Source organism: Alosa alosa, chromosome 13 (assembly GCF_017589495.1).
Source record: "Alosa alosa isolate M-15738 ecotype Scorff River chromosome 13, AALO_Geno_1.1, whole genome shotgun sequence".
In the NCBI taxonomy this organism is placed as follows: domain Eukaryota; kingdom Metazoa; phylum Chordata; class Actinopteri; order Clupeiformes; family Clupeidae; genus Alosa; species Alosa alosa.
This window is the reverse complement of record NC_063201.1, coordinates 1,770,966-1,788,894: the sequence shown is the minus strand read 5'-3', so window position 1 is coordinate 1,788,894 and position 17,929 is coordinate 1,770,966. Positions and strand designations below refer to the sequence as shown.

Genomic DNA, 17,929 nt, shown 5'->3' with positions numbered 1-17,929 from the left:
TTATTTGCATGGTTAGGCCGATGTCAAGCACCAATATTGAAAAAGCTGTTGGTAGCATCGGCTAACTAGCCCAGATTTTGGAGTGCAGGGGACAAGCCGAGATGGGCTATGAGACATACGTTCACACTCAGTATCATGTTTCAATACACTTTAGGTCAATATCACACCGGAATTCTCCTTTAATGTATTGATATGTTTATTTGGTCATTAATAGGGTACACATCCTTTGGTCGGTCAAAGAGACCTTTAGTTCCTTACATCCAACAAAAAACATTTAACCTATTTTCATAACTTTGCAACTGTTCAAATGGATGCAATAATATAATTTAAATCATTATTCATTCCATTCACAAATCTTTTGCCGAATACAAAACCAGATAACTCAATTATGAGTAGACTATTTATTGTTTAATAATGTAGGCTAAAGATCTAGCTACTGTATGTGGTGAATGTCAGGTGATTAATTTCATTCCAATTTTGCAATGATCATGGGATAGCCTAACACCAGACCACTTCTCAAATCTCAATTGCTAACAGGTTCATCTGGGTTCTCCCAGGCTACATGGAGGATGTTCTGATGAAGAATCTGTTGTCACCATCATTACCACAGCCAATTCAGCCAAGTTCAAATTGAACTATTGAAAAAATGAACTTCAAGACGGTCTATTGCATTATTGCATTTAAAGAATGAAATGGGGTTAAAAGTAATGAGTACTTCATGCTCATATTTCAAATGTAGTGGAGTCAAAAGGACAGTATTTGTCTTTCAAATGTAGTGGAGTAAAAGTCACATGTTTCACAAGTAAAGTACAGATACTCAAAAGTCATACTTAAGTACAGTGATCAAGTAAATCTACTTAGTTACTCTCCACCCCTGCACACATACAGTATGTGTGAGCCCTTACATTATTCTCTACTTGATATGAATCCAGATTCTTTGAGTTGTTCACTGCTCAAGCAAAGACAAAAACATTTCATGGACATAGACTTCTTAGGCTAGGAAGAGCCACAATGTTTGAACATTGATACTTTTATGGTGTTTTATTGTATGATCAATAAAATGTGTATCCGTCTGTAATATTTGTTAACTGACAACAAGTCCACTCCCTCCCCCCGAGGAGTAGTGCATATGCAAAATGACTGCAGGAAGGAATGTAAGATGTCCTCGATTCCTGCTTGATAAAAATGCAAGACACTATGGTCTGTGATCATGGATGAATGGATATGTGATCACTTCTCCTCTACACCTAACACATAGCTCCATACACATAGCTTCTCCTCTACACGCAACACATAGCGCCATACACATAGCTTCATACACATAGCTCCATACACATAACTTCATACACATAGCTTCTCCTCTACACGCAACACATAGCGCCATACACATAGCTTCATACACATAGCTCCATACACATAGCTTCATACACATAGCTCCATACACATAACTTCATACACATAGCTTCTCCTCTACACGCAACACATAGCGCCATACACATAGCTTCATACACATAGCTCCATACATATAGCTTCATACACATAGCTTCATACACATAGCTCCATACACATAACTTCATACACATAGCTTCTCCTCTACACCCAACACATAGCTCCATACACATAGCTTCACACACATAGCTCCATACACATAGCTTCTCCTCCACACCCAACACATAGCTCCATACAAATAGCTTGTCTCGTTGTATTGCTATTGTAATTGTTTTGTTATTGTTTGTCTGTCTGTATGCTTTCCTTCTACTATGTTAAGCGACCTTGGGTTTGAGAAAGGCACTATATAAAATAAACTTATTATTATTATTTTATTATTATGTAGTCCTATTGAGTAGTTAAATAAAGTCAATAAAAACCCTATTGAACAGGATATTTTGTTGCATTCATATTTCATTTCTACCTGCATATTATCTTATCCTATGGATTTCTCAGAGTCAGTGACACCTAAAGGCTACTCTGCCAAGTTAAAGTTGACTGATGTTTAGCAGACACTTTTTTCAAAGTGGCACATATTCATAATGGCAGATTACACAGAGAAGTGTATTGATTTTTCCAAAATGCTTGCAAATTCCCAAACTTGACATGCAAACCTTCATACAGTATATTGCCTTCGATCTTAAGTAAACTGGTTACGATACTCCACAAGCTAGATCTTCCATGTCGTGCCGTGAGATTTTCGAATGCACGCTAGGTGCCGCCCCTCGAGTTGGGCCATTACATTATTCGTGGCCAGACCCTTAATCTTTCTAGATGACCAGGGTCTGGAATCTCCAGGCTATCACATAATAACAATCTAATGAAAAGATCCAGTTAATCATTTATCACTGATGTGCTGTCATATTCATCAAGTGTGAAACATGATATTATCTTACAAAGCATTAAAGCACTTAATGTTTTATATTTTGCCACAGTAAGCATCAGAGCTTCAGAAGAGTAAGTCTCTAATAAAAAGCAATGATGAACTCTAGACTCTAGACATTGAAAAAAAATGACACAGAGATGATTAATTCCAGGTATTTTTTATTCTCCTAAATAAAAATACTAGACTATATAATTGTGTGTGTTTGTGTGGTTATGGTGTGTGTGTTTGTGTGGTTATGGTGTGTGTGTGTGTGTGGTTATGGTGGATATAATGGTGTGTGTGTTTGTGTGGTTATGGTGTGTGTGTGTGTGTGTGTGTGTGTGTGTTATTGTGTGGTTATGGTGTGTGTGTGTGTGTGGTTATGGTGTGTGTGTGTGTGTTTATGTGGTTATGGTGTGTGTGTGTGTGTGTGTGTGGTTATGGTGGGTGAATTAAACAGCCTTGTAGAGTGACTGCTACACTCCACACAATTTCCTGAAAAAAGAAACAAAAGTAGACATCTTAGTAAACATTATTATGTGCCAACACACACACACACACACACACACAAGAGTGCTATATCTTTGCTGATTCATCTGCTCCCTTTTTGACCACAACTGTTACTGATTTAAAGGGACACCAGGCAACGTTTTCGTGTTAATTAATCATCTTCGTAAGTCGGTATAATGGTTAAATGACTCATTAAAGGGCGAATGAAGACTCTCTCGCCCGCCCCTACTGCCTGTAGGAAGAATATCTTGCTTGCAAGTTCGGTGTATCCTACCCGCGACCTTCAGTCTCACAAAGTGTCAGACATTGCGAGAAGCAGGATCAGTTTACATCCTGCATCCCCAGCACAGAGGCAGGCTAACGAAACCCGGCTAGTGATTGTTGCAAACGTGTGTATAATGGCAGAGCCGGCAAAGAAGCAGCGAAAACCCTTGACGGAAGATGCAAAGAAAAGGAAAAGAGCTTCAGACCGAGCGAGGGCTCACACACGCATCAACACGTACAGACGCTAGGGGGAGCTTCGTAGAGAAAAAGCATCAGGCTTGCCTGGTGTCCTTTTAATAGAAGTTATATTGTCTCAGGCTTGCCTCGTGTCCCTTTAATAAGTTATACTGTCTGAGGAGGCCACAGCTATTACGATTGAGTCTTTTACAACTAGGTCCTGTCTATGACATTTACAGGAAAACTCCTCTCTCACACACACACACACACACACCAGTCTGAGTTACACAAAATTGCAATGCTGCATCCTTACTTTCCCTCTTCAAGCGTTGTGTCCAGAAAGGCGCAGACGGCCTTGTCTCTGTCCAGGATCTGCTGCTTCAGCTTCTGCACCTCCTCCTGAGCTTTAGCTCTCTCTGCCTCCTGCGTCGCTACAGAGAGGGTAACAAAAAAGGATTTGTGCTGGTGTAAAATGCAGAGAGAGAGAAACAGAGAGAAAGAGAGAAAGAAACAGAGAGAAAGAGAGAGAGAAACAGAGGGGGGGGGGGGTGAAAGATGTGATAAGTAAAACTCTAAAATCTCACAGTAAATTGAGAGGTATTACATGGATGGAAAAGATCCTGGTTACCTTTCATTTTATCCAAGAGGTCAGTCATGTCTTTTTTCTTGTTAAGTTTATCATCCTATAACACAAACAGAAAATTTTATTTACATTAATATGACTTAAAGGTTGTATCAGCGATGGCAGGGTAACGTCACTTCTGTTGACGTTCAAACAACACAGAGAGCTAGCTCGCTACTCCCTACCCCTCTCTCCCATGCAATTCAAACTCTCCTGAATGCGCATCTCGACGGTTATTGGTTGGAACACTTTATTTTGCCTTTGAGTGGTTGGCAACACTTGTTAGTAGCAATTGTTTTTGTGTGCAGATCTGATCTCAGAGCCTAGGCTGATCTACAGAGACACATTTGTTTTGACGGCCTGCTTACTAGGCTCGTTAGGAAAGATTAGATGAATGTGATCATTCATGTTTGGGGCTTTTTTGAGCCTGAAATCGCTGATACAACCTTTAAGAGTGGAGATTACAGTTTATATAGAGATGCATGTCACAAAGAAGAGATTCACAAAGAGGTAAAATGATAGACCAGAGGGGGGAGGAAGTGCAATGTTGACCAAGTTGCATTGATTAATAACTGCTGATAAGCTTGACTGCATGTGCTATTGATGAATAACTGCTGATAAGCTTGACTGCATGTGCTATTGTAACCGGAGGACCTGCAAAGTCTGTCTCTCAACCTGACATTCTAGAACATATTTGGCTCTGCCTCTGGGCAGGCCTCCCTTCCCATGTCCAGGTGAAATTTCATCCATACTCTAAAAAATAGGGAACACCATTGTATACAAATCTCCAATTAAAACCCAATTTTCAAAAACTGCTTAAATAACTAACTCATTTAAATCATGGAAATGGTTTTGCCAGAATTAATTTATCACATTATGTTACAAAATTATTGGACAATGTGCTCCGTATAAAACACTATGTGTTTTGCATTAATTTCCAGACTTTTTGGATTTTTACATCGAATGCAAGCCTGATAGCTAAATGCAGAGATGATCTAAATAAATGTGTATGGTAAATGTGGTCAGAACCATGATGGTGAAAACCATGATAGGAGGTGATAGGGTATCTCAGTGTCTAGAAAAGTAAGGCCAAGTGTCTTGTTATGTCTTGGGAACATCACAGGGTCAAGTTGACACCAAATGATAATCATAATCACAATATCACTCTCTGACTTGTGACTGCTGGTAGATCCTCTGGTAGAACTCTAATTATGACCTGAGGAAATCTAATGCCACATTAATGACAACTTAATGCACCAGTAAGAGTTCAGAATAATGTACAGTATAAATTACATTTAGGCTATGAATGAAGGGTGTTTTATCTCTAAATAATTGTACTTTATTATTGCTAATTATTAAACAGGTATGGTTGGCAGGTTATATTATGTGTGCGGACATGCATGCACCTGTGGACTGTTTATCTAGGTACCTTCACTTTCATGCAGGTCTGCAGATTTTTTTCGCCGTCCTCCTTGCTCTTCTGTGCCTCCATTATTTGTGTCTTCATGTCTGCTCCGTTCGTCTTCAGTGATTCGATCCTGTTGTTGAGGGCATCAAGGTTCACCTTGGTGGCCACGATCTCCTTTTCGTTGAACTGCACGATCTTCTTGGCCCTGTTCAGGCGGGTCATGAGGGTGCGGATTCCCAGCTCCTGCCTGGCCGCCTGGTAGGCCATGACGAGCAGCAGAGCCACGGCGAGAAAAAGCAGAGCTGAAATAGCCCTCATGGTCAAACCACGTAGGGAGAGAGAGAGAGTGTGTGGAACCCTCAGAGAGGCCGGAGATACTGAGTCTAGAAGTAATAAAAAAGTTTGGCTGTAAGATTTGATTGTCAGCGCTCTCTCTCTCTCTCTCTCTCACACACACTCTGTACTGTCTTTTTCACCGCTGGTTCATAGTAAGACCTCCTTTCTCTGCTTCTGCTGTCTCTGCTTTGGCTGGCCTCCTCTCCCTCTACAAACCCATCTAATGAGCCTGTTCCACCTGCTGAACAGGTGAGCAAAGTTTAGCCTACTTCCTCATTTCTGTGCCAACACTAACACCCAACCCACAGTGTACACACACACACACTCACACACACGTCTTTGTAATAAGTTGCCATACACATGCTGCTCCTTTAAAGCTTTAATGGTTAAACTAGCCCTATAGTTCAAGGGTATAAAAAGCATTCAGGTCCTTCAAATTCTTCTGACATAGGTAAAGTACATTAACAAAATAGTTTTTCTAAAGTAGGCTACTAATTTTGTCATATATCATTCATACATCAGATCATTAATAGTGCTTCATCAGTGTGTAAGCATCATGTTACTCTGTTGTATCTACTGAACATGTTTATGCATTTTCAGACGAGGACACCAGATAAAGCTGAGGAGCCATGATATCAGATGTCTGAAGAAAAGAAGAAAACATTCAATGTTCTGATACACAGACCTGTTTTCCGTGGTTCTCTTTGGTGAGGTTTTGTGAACCCCTATTAGTAGGCCTATTATTGTGCTGGAGCTGTTACCAGCTCATCAACTTCTGAAATGTGGAAATGTGGGGAAAATGGGGGAAATGTTTGGTAGATTATCCATATTGTAAAATGTTCAATCTATGCCAAGTCTGTTAGTTATAACAAATGGGAATTTGCCCTTGGCTATTTATTCCACTGATGCTGTTCAACAGGACAGACCTGTAGGTCTACGTGGTATTCAAATACAGTTGTCATTCGGTTGTCAGAGGCTCTGATCCCTAGGTCCTAACCTGACTCTCGCCAGATGAATTTCGCTCCGCCTAGCTCCACTCAATTTGAATAAGCCACTTGTCCGTCATCTATTGACGTGCTACTTCAACCACTCACATCGAAGCCAACCCGTGACGCTGATAACAGTCTCACAGTCGCTTCTACGCTATGTCACATCTATGAAACTCCCGCCCTGCGTCCTGATTGGCTCTACCATACAAGGATACAAGGAAGTTTATTGTCACATGCATATAGTTACTGGAAGTAAGAAATGCAGTGAAATTATGTCTGGTGTCAGCCTATTTGTGCAAAGTGGGGGGGTAAAAAGTGCAGTAGAAGAGGGGTTTAGTAGATTAAGTGGCAAGGGCTGCATAAAAAAGGTGGGGGAGGATTGGGATTGGGTGGGGGGCACCAACAAGGAGCACCCAAGAGCAACAGTGCCATACAATCTCGTGCTGAAATCACTCTCAATGGAAGAGGTCCCAGATGGATGTGAGTGAAGCTAGGTGGAGCTAAGCGGAACGAAATTCATCTGGCGAGAGTCAGGTTAGTTATAATAACCCTGAAACCAGCTAGAAGAAAATGCAAACAGGCCTAGGCCTAATTCAAATGACTGAATTTGAATGTGATGAATGAATAGCCTAAAACACAAATACTTCGTCAACACAAACATGGAAAAATAAAAGAAAGCCCACAGAATCCAACTGAACTCATCAGGAAGTCTTTCATATCTAATTCTATCTAAAAATGGTTGGTCCTTCCTGTTGAATGTTATTTGGCTATAGCCCTCATGGAACACAGTAAGGAACATTATTAGCCTATATAAAGGGGAAGTGGAACAGTTTTGTTCCTATGCTAATATTAGGCTACTGCTATCCTACTGTTATTGTTGGGGTCCCTGCATGGTAGGCCTACTCTCAATACTTAAGACTTCCTAAATGGAACAATATTGGTGTGTTATTAGCTTACCCAAGTCTCATCTAAGAACTGCTAAATAGGCAGAGGTGGACGAAGTAGCCTACACAATTCCCAGGGTTGCCAACTCTCACGCATCTGGCGTGACACTCACGCTCTCACGCACACTCAAGAAATGTCACGCCAAATCCATTCTTTTTTTTTTGCAATCCGTTCATTTTTTGTTGATGACTAGACTAGACCACACCACAGCATTGTTTCTAAATGACAGGATACGAGTTTAAGGCATACATTTGTCTAGACCAACAGCAGGTAGGTCTAATATCCGCCTACAACGTTCTCAGCGCAGTTTTCTCTGATTGTTGATTCGCTGACTAGGCTATTTTAATCCGGTCCGCGACACCTTCACGGAACACGCTGCTATTTAGACATGAGGCAGAGCGACATAAAGTGTGGCCGCCCATTCTTCTCTAGGAACTACTCGCTAAGTAGCCTCACAGACATCACATAAACTTTTTCTCATCTTTTATAAGGTGCTATAGACGCTATTTGCTGCGATAAACGGTTCGCGAGAAAATTAACTTTCAAGAAATAATCATATTAGGCTACTATAGCTCTGCGCTCATTTCAATTCATATAGAAGGAATATCTCACAAACTTTTCGTTCCACACATGACAAACCGTAAACCAGAATAAACAGCAGACCTTACCGAACACAAAGGTGTCATGCAATCCCCTGTACAATAAGCTGTTCCAGAGTAATCCGGTTTTGAAATGGTAGCAAATTTCTATATGGTCTCCAATTTTGGGCTTTCAGTGTCTTAAACTGAGCTGTGCTTAAATACCTACATATGTGTAAATATTAAAATCAGAGGATATACAGCTCATGGCTAAGAGTTTGTCGATGTAGCCATGATGATTTGTTTTCACAAAATGCTAAGCATGCATGTATTTAAGTGTCTTAAAAAAGTGTGCTTATATTGGTCAATGCATAATTCCATAACAGGCCAAATAGAAAATAAATGTTAAATGTTAAATATAGCCTAGACATAATATTAAAATCAGATGATGTAGGATAGTTTAGAGTTAGATAAAGTTGGATGGCTTCAGAACTCACACCAGTGGATTGGGTCTTAAAGGAGCCACACCACTTTTATGACACTATAGCTGTTCTGTTGACCTTTAGATTTGTTGCTACTGGGCATGAAGGGCAGGCCAATTATGAGTTCTGTCCAACATTGATGGTAGGTTTAGAAAAAAAGTCAGCACATTTTAATCATATTGCAATAATACCAATAACCGTGATCATTTTGGTCATGATTTTTCATCAAATGTTCATACTGTATCTCTAGTAGCTGGTAGACTTTGGAATCCACCAGCCACAATGGTAGGTGGAAAAAAATATTTTAGGCTATTTCCATCCCTGATACATAATGCATTACTCATACACACATTCATAAGTCTCAATCTGTCCATTTCCTTCCACAAAACTCGCCAGAAGTCATCATTTAAGGGGTTATTTTTAATTTTTTTCTACTGAGCTACTACCTTTTTCAGGTGGGCAGGGGGGCCCTTTTCATGTCTGTGCCCAGGGGCCCAGTGGCCCATAATCCTTTCATGCCACGGGGTTAAAACACTGGTCTTGTTTTCAAGTGCAATCAATAATTTAATTGTACATTTTGAAGAAACTTTTCCATTCTATTAATTTTTAAAATTAGGTTAAGGGAAAAATGTAATGCACACGCACTATGACTTCACAAAATCTCACTCCAGCCAAACACCCAAAGTTGGCAACCCTGCAATTCCTTTACTTAATTAATAATGTATTTCAAATGTTGTGGAGTGAAACGTATAGTAGGCTATTTGTATTTCAAATGTAGTGGAGTAAAAGTCACAAGTTTCCAAAAATATTAATACTCAAGTAAAGTACAGATACTCAAAAATCATACTTAGCCTAAGTAGGCTAGTAATCAAGTAGCCTAGGCTAAATGTAGGCCTAGGCTACTCCTACCTGTGTAAACAGGCGACTGCAATGCCACTGTGAAAGTAGCGAGAATTATTAGACTATTGGTCTATTAAAAAGTGTTGTCTTGAATAAGAGATGCAGGTTCTTCGTGTGCAGAGTGCCACTATTGGTGAAAGGCTCAGGTAGGTAGGACCACATGAAGGTCACACCTCCGATAGCTCTCTCGGAACGCCTGTCAGTTGCTGGGTGCGTCACTTCGACACACACACACACACATTAGGCCTACAGCACGACAAGGCGACATAATTTTCAGGACAGAGAATAGGCAATACGCGGATACTGGTAGCATTCAGATGGCAGCGTGGTGATTTACTTCGGCGAAGACAGGACGACACACCTGTCACACGGTTTCTTAGCGTAAGCGATTCAGCTTTCAATTTGAATGACGCAAATTGTAGCCTATAATTTAAAATTAGCCGCGGTCGCCCGAGTCCCACACGAGTGAAAGAGTAGCCTGTAAGTGTTTACAGCCTTTTGTTTCAGTGCCATGAATTACGCAGGTATTTGCATTACTCTGCTGCTGACACTAAGTGTGTCCTTGACTGTCATGATACACAACAAAAGAAAGCAGGAGACTTATCTGGCCAAACAGACCAACTTTGAGGAAATCAAGACAACAGTGACCAGAGATATCTTAGCTGAAAACCTGGAGGCGGTGACCAAAGCAGAAAGCCAGCTTGGTGAAATGAAGAAAGAACTAGTGGAGCAGAGAGAAAAACGTATGACCCTGCAGACCGAGGCAAATCATCTAGATGAAGAGAAAGAACAGTGCTATGAAGAGGCGGTAAGAGACGGGGAAAGAGGGGTTGGGTTGTATTTGGGGTGCAGAGCGGGTGAAAAGTAGGGAAGCAGGTGGCGAGATATCGGGGAACAGTTAACAGAGCTACAGACCGGAAAATGAGTTGGCTATGGGTGCATGATGGGTGAGTAGGCTACAGGGAAGTATTTAACTGGTGGTGGGAAAATATGAGAAATTGGTTTTAATTATTAATTAATTATTTTAACTGGGAAATAAAATACATTATGTCAGGGAAAATACATGATGTATTGGAACAAGTTCAACTTTTCTGGCTTGAAGGTAACATAGGCAACATGAGAAACTTCCTGGTGAGCATGAGCATTTTCTCAAAGCATTTCTGGGGCTTTGATTTTCTGGTGTGCAGGACAAAGTAGTTGTTGATTGAACTCTTATAACCACATGCACTCTTCTCTCTTCTTGCTTAATGGGGCCTATTTTGAAATTTAGATAGAGTAGTGTAACAGTAACATGATCAGTATAAAATATCAAGTCTTGTGCTAGATTTTCTGCTCCTAACTCCCCAACATAGCAGTAGGCCTACCTTTCAGAGGCTGTATAAATATTTGCCAACCTCTACTTCCTATTGATTTTGAATACAGTTTGTATTCAAACAGTTTGGTTGTGTTTCTTCAGTGATACCGATTCCTTCTTTCATCCTTTTGTTTCAACAGAAGCAAGCAGCTGATACACTCGGTGCACTAGAGGCTGAAAAAGGCATCGCAAGCAGTAAGTCTGAAATCACAAGCTAGCTAAATTAGTATCATTTCTTTTGATGTGATGTAGAAAAAACAGTAGTGTAGCCTATTAGTTTCAACAGGAGTGGATTGCAGTGTCCTCTCTCTCCCAGAGAACTACTGTTAGTTATAGGTGACTTGAGAGTGACATCTTGTGGCAGAGAACTGTCATTGTAGATGTGAACGTATAGTGTTTATTTAAGAGAAGGGGATGAATGTCATCTAAAATAGCCTACATTAAATTAAATGATTTTTGCTGTGTCTACTTATATAAACCATGCATGTGTTTTTTTCATGTACACACTTTTTTACACATTGTTAAATCATTTATCAACCTCATGTATCTTTTTCATTCAATCTCAGAGCAGTTTGAGAAAGAGAAAGAGGAATGGTCCAAAACCATAGCCTCTTTAAAAGAAGAGGCTAGCCAGAGGAGTAAAGTCTGCGGTTACATTATGAAGACCTCTGAAGATGGAAGGTAAGTGGGCCTATGCTCATAACACTGTATGACTTGTGTTTTTCAGTTTGGATCTGGATTTTCTCCTAATATATAATCTTGTTGGGAAATCTTTTACAGATTGTATTGAAGTGTGGTAATTTAAGTTACCCAATGAGGTAACAGTTTTAATAGACTATAGACGAGTCATTTCTGTTAACAGTGTCTCTAACTGTATTAGCTTCAAGCTCTGTAAAAGTAGCTTTACGTTTAGGACCATTAACCTACTCCAGTGTTCCAAACTCACTTATGTGTTCAAATCAAATCAAATCAAAATAAAGGGAAGGCAGGGAGACTTGCCAAGGCATGGCTGATGGCCTTAGAGGCATGACATGATGACATTTGTTGGGGTCTTGCAGCTCAACTAGTAACAAGGTGCAAATTGGTTAAACAAGACACTGGATAAAACCTGCTAAACAACTTTAAATGTAATGCAATAGTTGCAAAGTAATGCAATATAGTTAAAAAAAGTATGTTGAATACATATAATTTAAACGCATGCATGCATGTAATACCTCCCCAGATACTAGTCACCAGAGAGCCTGAGAGTTTTTCTCTGAAAGTCTATTTTTATTGAGGACAGCTACCTTATTTCAAGAGATTGTTGCACACATTAGCAGTTAGGAGTTTAGGGACATCATCAGTAAGAAATGTTCTTCCATAAACTTAGATGATCCTTTGGGATTAGCTTGTTAATCAGTGACCCCGTAACACTTTGGCACCCCTATAGGAAACTCTGTGGGATACCAGCTGAGGCAGCAGCTGAACCAAAGCAAGAGGAACCAAAAGCTGGTGACACAGAGAAGGCAGCAGCTGAACCAAAGCAAGAGGAACCAAAAGCTGGCGACACATAGAAGGCAGCCCCAGAAGCACCCAAGTGAAGATGAGTAAGTGTATTGCCCCTGAAGTGACAAAGAGAGTCTCAGCCCAGGTGTATCCTAGGTGTGGAGGTCTCTGCTTGAATAGTTGTCAAGGTATAGGCTAACTTGAATGTCCAGCTTGTCCACCTCTCACAGTATAACCATGGGCAAGTGTCTACACACGCACACGCACGCACGCACGCACACACACACACACACACACACACACACACACACACACACACACAAACCTCTAAAGACACTATATCCTGGTAATTATTTTCTTGCTGTGCTAATGTACACCACAGTGGTTTCAAGGTAAAATGTGTGTAAAATAAGATGTAAAAACCTACGTTATTTTTTAATTATTTTAATTACTTCCAATATTTATATTTATTTATATTTATATCTGACTACTTGTCTATTGTTTTAGCTCCTACCTTATTTATTCTGTTTTTCACACACCTGAGGTGATTAGGCACTTTAGCTTCCATGTGTAAATCCATGCATCAACCTCAAGCCTTGCTGTATGTCCTTTTTATGTTGCAAATGCACTTTAAATCACAGAGCTTTTTAATCTCGTTGAACTTGCTCAACGACAAATTAAATTCTGATTCTAATTTTAAACATAACTATTCTGTAAAATCTGCTCTCTACATCTAAGGATTCATGAAGTGGCATCAAGCATGTTTATGTGCTTGTTTCATATGTAAAGCAGGAGCTACCTCAGTGGTGCATGCACAGAGAGTATGAGACATATACTGTATGTTATAAATTGCCATAACTATTGCCATACCAATTTATACCATCAGCCAAAAAATTACTATTCCAGTCCTGTACCTCTGTGATTTTGTGTGTGCGCCATAGACTGTATAGAACTATATAATAATATATAATATAATATACATACATATATATATATATATATATATATATATATATATATATATATATATATACTGTATATATAGAACTATATATATATATATAATACTCTCTATGGTGTGCGCAGTCAGCCAATTGTAAACTGCTGTTAGCAATGGGAGGTTGGAATGGAGTATTAGGACATCCTAAAAGTTAGAAGAGGGTCATTCCACGTCAATTCAACCAGGGCCCACGCCCTTAGGTCTCAAAAAATTCTGAAAAAATACCAGGTGTAAGGAAAATAAATTAAGAGCCTATGTTGAGTACAAATATGTCTTCTGAAGGCCTAAACAGAGCCCAGCCAAAAACTCCAATACAATTTTGATCAACTTTGAGGGACAGCTATGACCATGCAGGATCATCCAGACCAAACGTGACAATTTTGCTACATACTATTCCTATTTATGCAAAGCATGCCTCCTACATGGTTTAGTTCTTGCGCTATGGGCTTGTGAACTTTGACAAAAAAAAGAGGGCGAACAAAATCGACACCCCGTAAAACTGGCTGTATCTTGGAAAGTATTGATCTTACATAAAAGTAATTTTACAGTGTGTCTTCTGGGTAACATAGGTACACCTGGTAATTTTTTCAGATTTTTTGAGACCTAAGTGCGTAGGCCCTGGTTGAATTGATGTGGAATGACCCAACATGAAGTATTATCATTTTGTACTACAGTAAAAAGTTAAGAGTAGATTTGTTGTAAAAACTGTAAAGCACCACGTTACATTCATAGGCGGAATAAGTTATAGCAGCATACTATGTGTTACTAGCGCTCATGTGATAAGTTATGGCAGCTAGGCTACTATGTATTACTAGTACTCATGTGATAAGTGTTACTATGGTGCTCATATGATAAGTTATGGCAGCTAGGCTATTAGTGTTACTACCGCTCATGTGATAAGTTATGGCAGCTAGGCTACTATGTTACTCATGTGATAAGTTATGGAAGCTAGTGTTACTAGTACTCATGTGATAAGTGTTACTATGTTGCTCATTTTCCTCCATCTCTCTTTGTAGGTGAAGAGCAGAGACAGGACAATGAAACATGGGACAAGCTGATTCTGAAGCTAATGATAATGGATTTAACAATGTACAGACTTGAATGTAATAGACTTGAAGAGGACTTCTTCGAATATGAAAGAGGATGTTTTTTTGTGTGTTGTTTTTTTTTGGCTGCTGTCAGGATTGAGGGAAATGAACAAAAGAAGTTGATACATCAGGGGTGGGATTCTTTCGTTTTTAAACAGAATTCCGGATTTTTTTTCGACTTGAAAATGAGACCCACGCAATTCGTATAGATCCGCTGAGTTTTTTTTAGGGGGCGGGGGGTCTGTCGGTGAGAGGTAGGCTATATTTCTGTATTATAACACAGGCCATTGTTATGTAGCCTAGGCTATAACAGGCCGCTGACACTGACGACAGGTTTTGTGCTTCACATCTTTCCGAATATCACGCCGCAAGTAGTGTATTCCATTTACTAGGCCTAGTGGATTTCATTGAAAGTGAAGTAGACGGGTTGATCAGCTGCGTTCTGAAGAATGCTTGATTCAAGTTCAGTGTGTGTGGCGAACTAGTTTCTCAGCAGAAGCCATGAAACGGTAAAGGTCAACACATTGATTTAAAAAGACATCATGTATGAAGTTGTTTTTTTCTCGTTTTAGCTTTGCATCGGGTTCGCTGTCAGGATTTTGCATATATATACTGTGCATTAGTTTTGAACATTTGAACATTTGCAAAAACACCACCGTACCATAAAATCCAATATAAATGTAAAAAAGTGCACAATAACTAAATCCAACATACTTAAACACACACACACACACACACTCACATTAACATTTTTCAGTTCTCACAAAGTGAGAAAATAAAACCTTTTTCTGCCATCTTATGCAGAAAAAGGATGCATTGTTCAAACTATAAAGAGTGCAGGTTGTATAGCAATTTAAAAATCCAACATAAATACAAGTACACACACACACATAAGATTAACCTTTCAGGCCATCTTCATCAGTGGAGGTATCCTTAGGAAGAGCCTGAGGGCTGAGAAATTTTAGCAAAGCACCTTGAGGGAGAAAGAAAAGATATGTTAGCATTTCCATATTTTGATATTTAGAAGGGATGCAGCTGCTTTCACAACTACCAATGCTTACTGTAAAAACATCCCAAGCTAATGTTACATTGACCTAGGCCTACTTGTAGCTTAAAATAGCAGTTAAGCATTCTGTTGTTTGAGAATTAGACAGACGCACCTGTCTAACAGACTAACCCCCATTTGGTAAATAGATTATCACGAATAGTCGAATAGTTAGTATAGCAGAGAAGCTATGCCACTTTCATCAACACCTATTACAAAGCTATAGCAATGTTATGTCATTAAATACGATAAACAGTGATTCTGGAACAGATCTGCGTCTTCCTTATCCCGTTAATAAACATATTACAGTATGTAACCATATTCCGTCCGTTCGAGAAAAAAAAGTTGCGCTAACTGTTGTAGTTTGTTACAAGCAGCATGGGCCGTCAGGCAGGTAGTTAACATAAACATTTTTTGCTAGGCTAGCCTTCCTGCTGCGACATTACACCATTTGTACAAGACAAGTAGAGCTATTTTATCCAGTGTAATTTATCACTTACCACTATCTTGTTTTTTCTTGTCATCCTCTTCCTTTCTCTTCTGGCTTCCGGATGCATAACTCCGCTTCATTATGACTGCCGAGGTTTTATATTTTCGCGGCAGCAGCAGAGACCACAAACCTGGCTGGCTGGCTGCTGTCAGCGACTACTGAGAGGGGCCCCCTTGAGTGGGATCCCGGTATTGCCGGTAACAGTGTCGTTGCACTTTACTGCATTGACTATCAAAGGGGCGCTCACAGTTTGTCGTTGCATTTTATTTTTAACCAGTCGTTGTCTTCATGGGGCCCCTGGCTAGCTCGGGGCCCCAAGCAATTGCTTGGTTTGCTTGCCTTCTAGCGACGGGCCTGCAAAGTAGTGATGGCAGTCTGACACTGAAGCTTCGATACGTGCTTCAAACCAGTAACTACAATTCCATTTGAACCACTGCTCCGAAGGTTGCTTTACTACGGAAAAAATCACGTGACATATGACGTCCGAAGCAGAAACGGCTTCATTCTCTGAAAGAATCACCTGAGTGGTTCGTAGCGCCACCGCCTCGTGAACCAATCGTGCTTGCCACTGCAACTGGCATGGCCTCATTTCTAGTCTGAATTGTAGCGCGCTCAAAGCATAAACACTTTAGGCTTAATTATGTCAAGTGCGCTTCTGTGGGGTTAGGGTGGATGCAGTGGAGTCGGAGTGCTGTCGCGGAACATTGGAATTTGTGGCTGCCCAGGACGTAGATAGATAGATAGATAGATATACTTTATTGATCCCTAAAACTTCTCTCTATCACCCGCACACCGCACTAAAATGATGTATTTAGCAGTCAAAATCCGAAACATGTCCAGGGGGGGAGAAATCGTCGGACATCCATTTTTGTTATTCAGCACCCCTGGTCAAAAATAGGTTCCCGCGCGCCTGGATATATATATATACTGACTAGATGTCGCCTTGACTACTGCTTCTCATTGGAACGAATGCGTCAATAGAGACGCCATCTTGCCGCAGGGTTCCAACCCCCTTTAATGCATTGTCGTCAATCTAGGAAAGATCTTAAGAAAATCTAAATCACCATAAATCGTCCAAATCTCAAACATTTTCTTCGTCTTTTGGTTTGTTCCAACTGACAGACATGTATTTAAGATCGAGTCCAGAGAAAATTGAAGATTTTATTATTAATAGGCCTATAATCTACTTCAAAATGTAATGCCTACTCGTAGGTTATTCTTCCACTTAAGTAAACTTAACATGAACTATCGTTACTTACCTTGGCCTAGCCTACTGCATTCAAAATGGCTACAATGGTGTAAATATCCATACTTGGAAATAAATGTTAATTTAAACATTTTAATTGTACTGGTTTGTTTTGTAGCCTACATCAGCAAGCCTGCAATACTATGTGACCCAGTGTAAAATCGTTTTATTGGGCTAAACAAAACAAACGTGAGCATATCCAAAAGTAGGTGCTGGATAAAAAGATGCAAGAACCATTCAGTATTGAGACACATTTTAGTATAAAGACACATTACAGTATGAAATCATTCAGTGTGAAAGCATCCAGTGTAAAACATTCCATATTACTACAGCTTCTTAAATGATTACAGTATATAAGACAGTTTAACAATTCTCTGAAAGCATCCAGTGTGAAAGCATCTTCCGGTGTGAAAACAAACATTCCACATTACTACAGCTCCTTAACTGATAACAGTATACAGTGGGCAGTGCTTCGACTTGGCCAGCTTCGCTCGCGGTCCGCACGTGGGATCACGCGACTTTAATTTGTATTTTTCCAGTGAGACGCTACAACAACCCAAACAACCGGTAGATGGCTCAAGTGAGCAGGGTGTCTCGTAAAAAGAAATGGAGCCTGGAAAACCCTACACAGACTTCACTACAGACTTTAGCAGACTG

At 40.0% G+C, this 17,929-nt stretch overlaps 2 protein-coding genes across 2 annotated transcripts; one reads left to right on the top strand and one right to left on the bottom strand.

Moving 5' to 3' along the window:
• Window positions 1–2,702: 2,702 nt before the first annotated feature.
• Window positions 2,703–5,888, bottom strand: si:dkey-87o1.2 (uncharacterized protein LOC796684 homolog). Its single transcript, XM_048261377.1, has 4 exons — window positions 5,356–5,888; window positions 3,933–3,987; window positions 3,618–3,735; window positions 2,703–2,848 (listed from the first exon to the last, which is right to left on the bottom strand). Exons 1-4 carry the CDS (start codon window positions 5,650–5,652, stop codon window positions 2,830–2,832), a joined length of 489 nt encoding a protein of 162 aa, XP_048117334.1. The 5' UTR covers window positions 5,653–5,888; the 3' UTR covers window positions 2,703–2,829.
• Window positions 5,889–9,752: 3,864 nt separating this feature from the next.
• Window positions 9,753–14,542, top strand: zgc:174935 (uncharacterized protein LOC796019 homolog). Its single transcript, XM_048261265.1, has 5 exons — window positions 9,753–10,372; window positions 11,059–11,113; window positions 11,485–11,599; window positions 12,348–12,504; window positions 14,420–14,542. Exons 1-4 carry the CDS (start codon window positions 10,076–10,078, stop codon window positions 12,469–12,471), a joined length of 591 nt encoding a protein of 196 aa, XP_048117222.1. The 5' UTR covers window positions 9,753–10,075; the 3' UTR covers window positions 12,472–12,504; window positions 14,420–14,542.
• The last annotated feature ends 3,387 nt before the right edge of the window (window positions 14,543–17,929 follow it).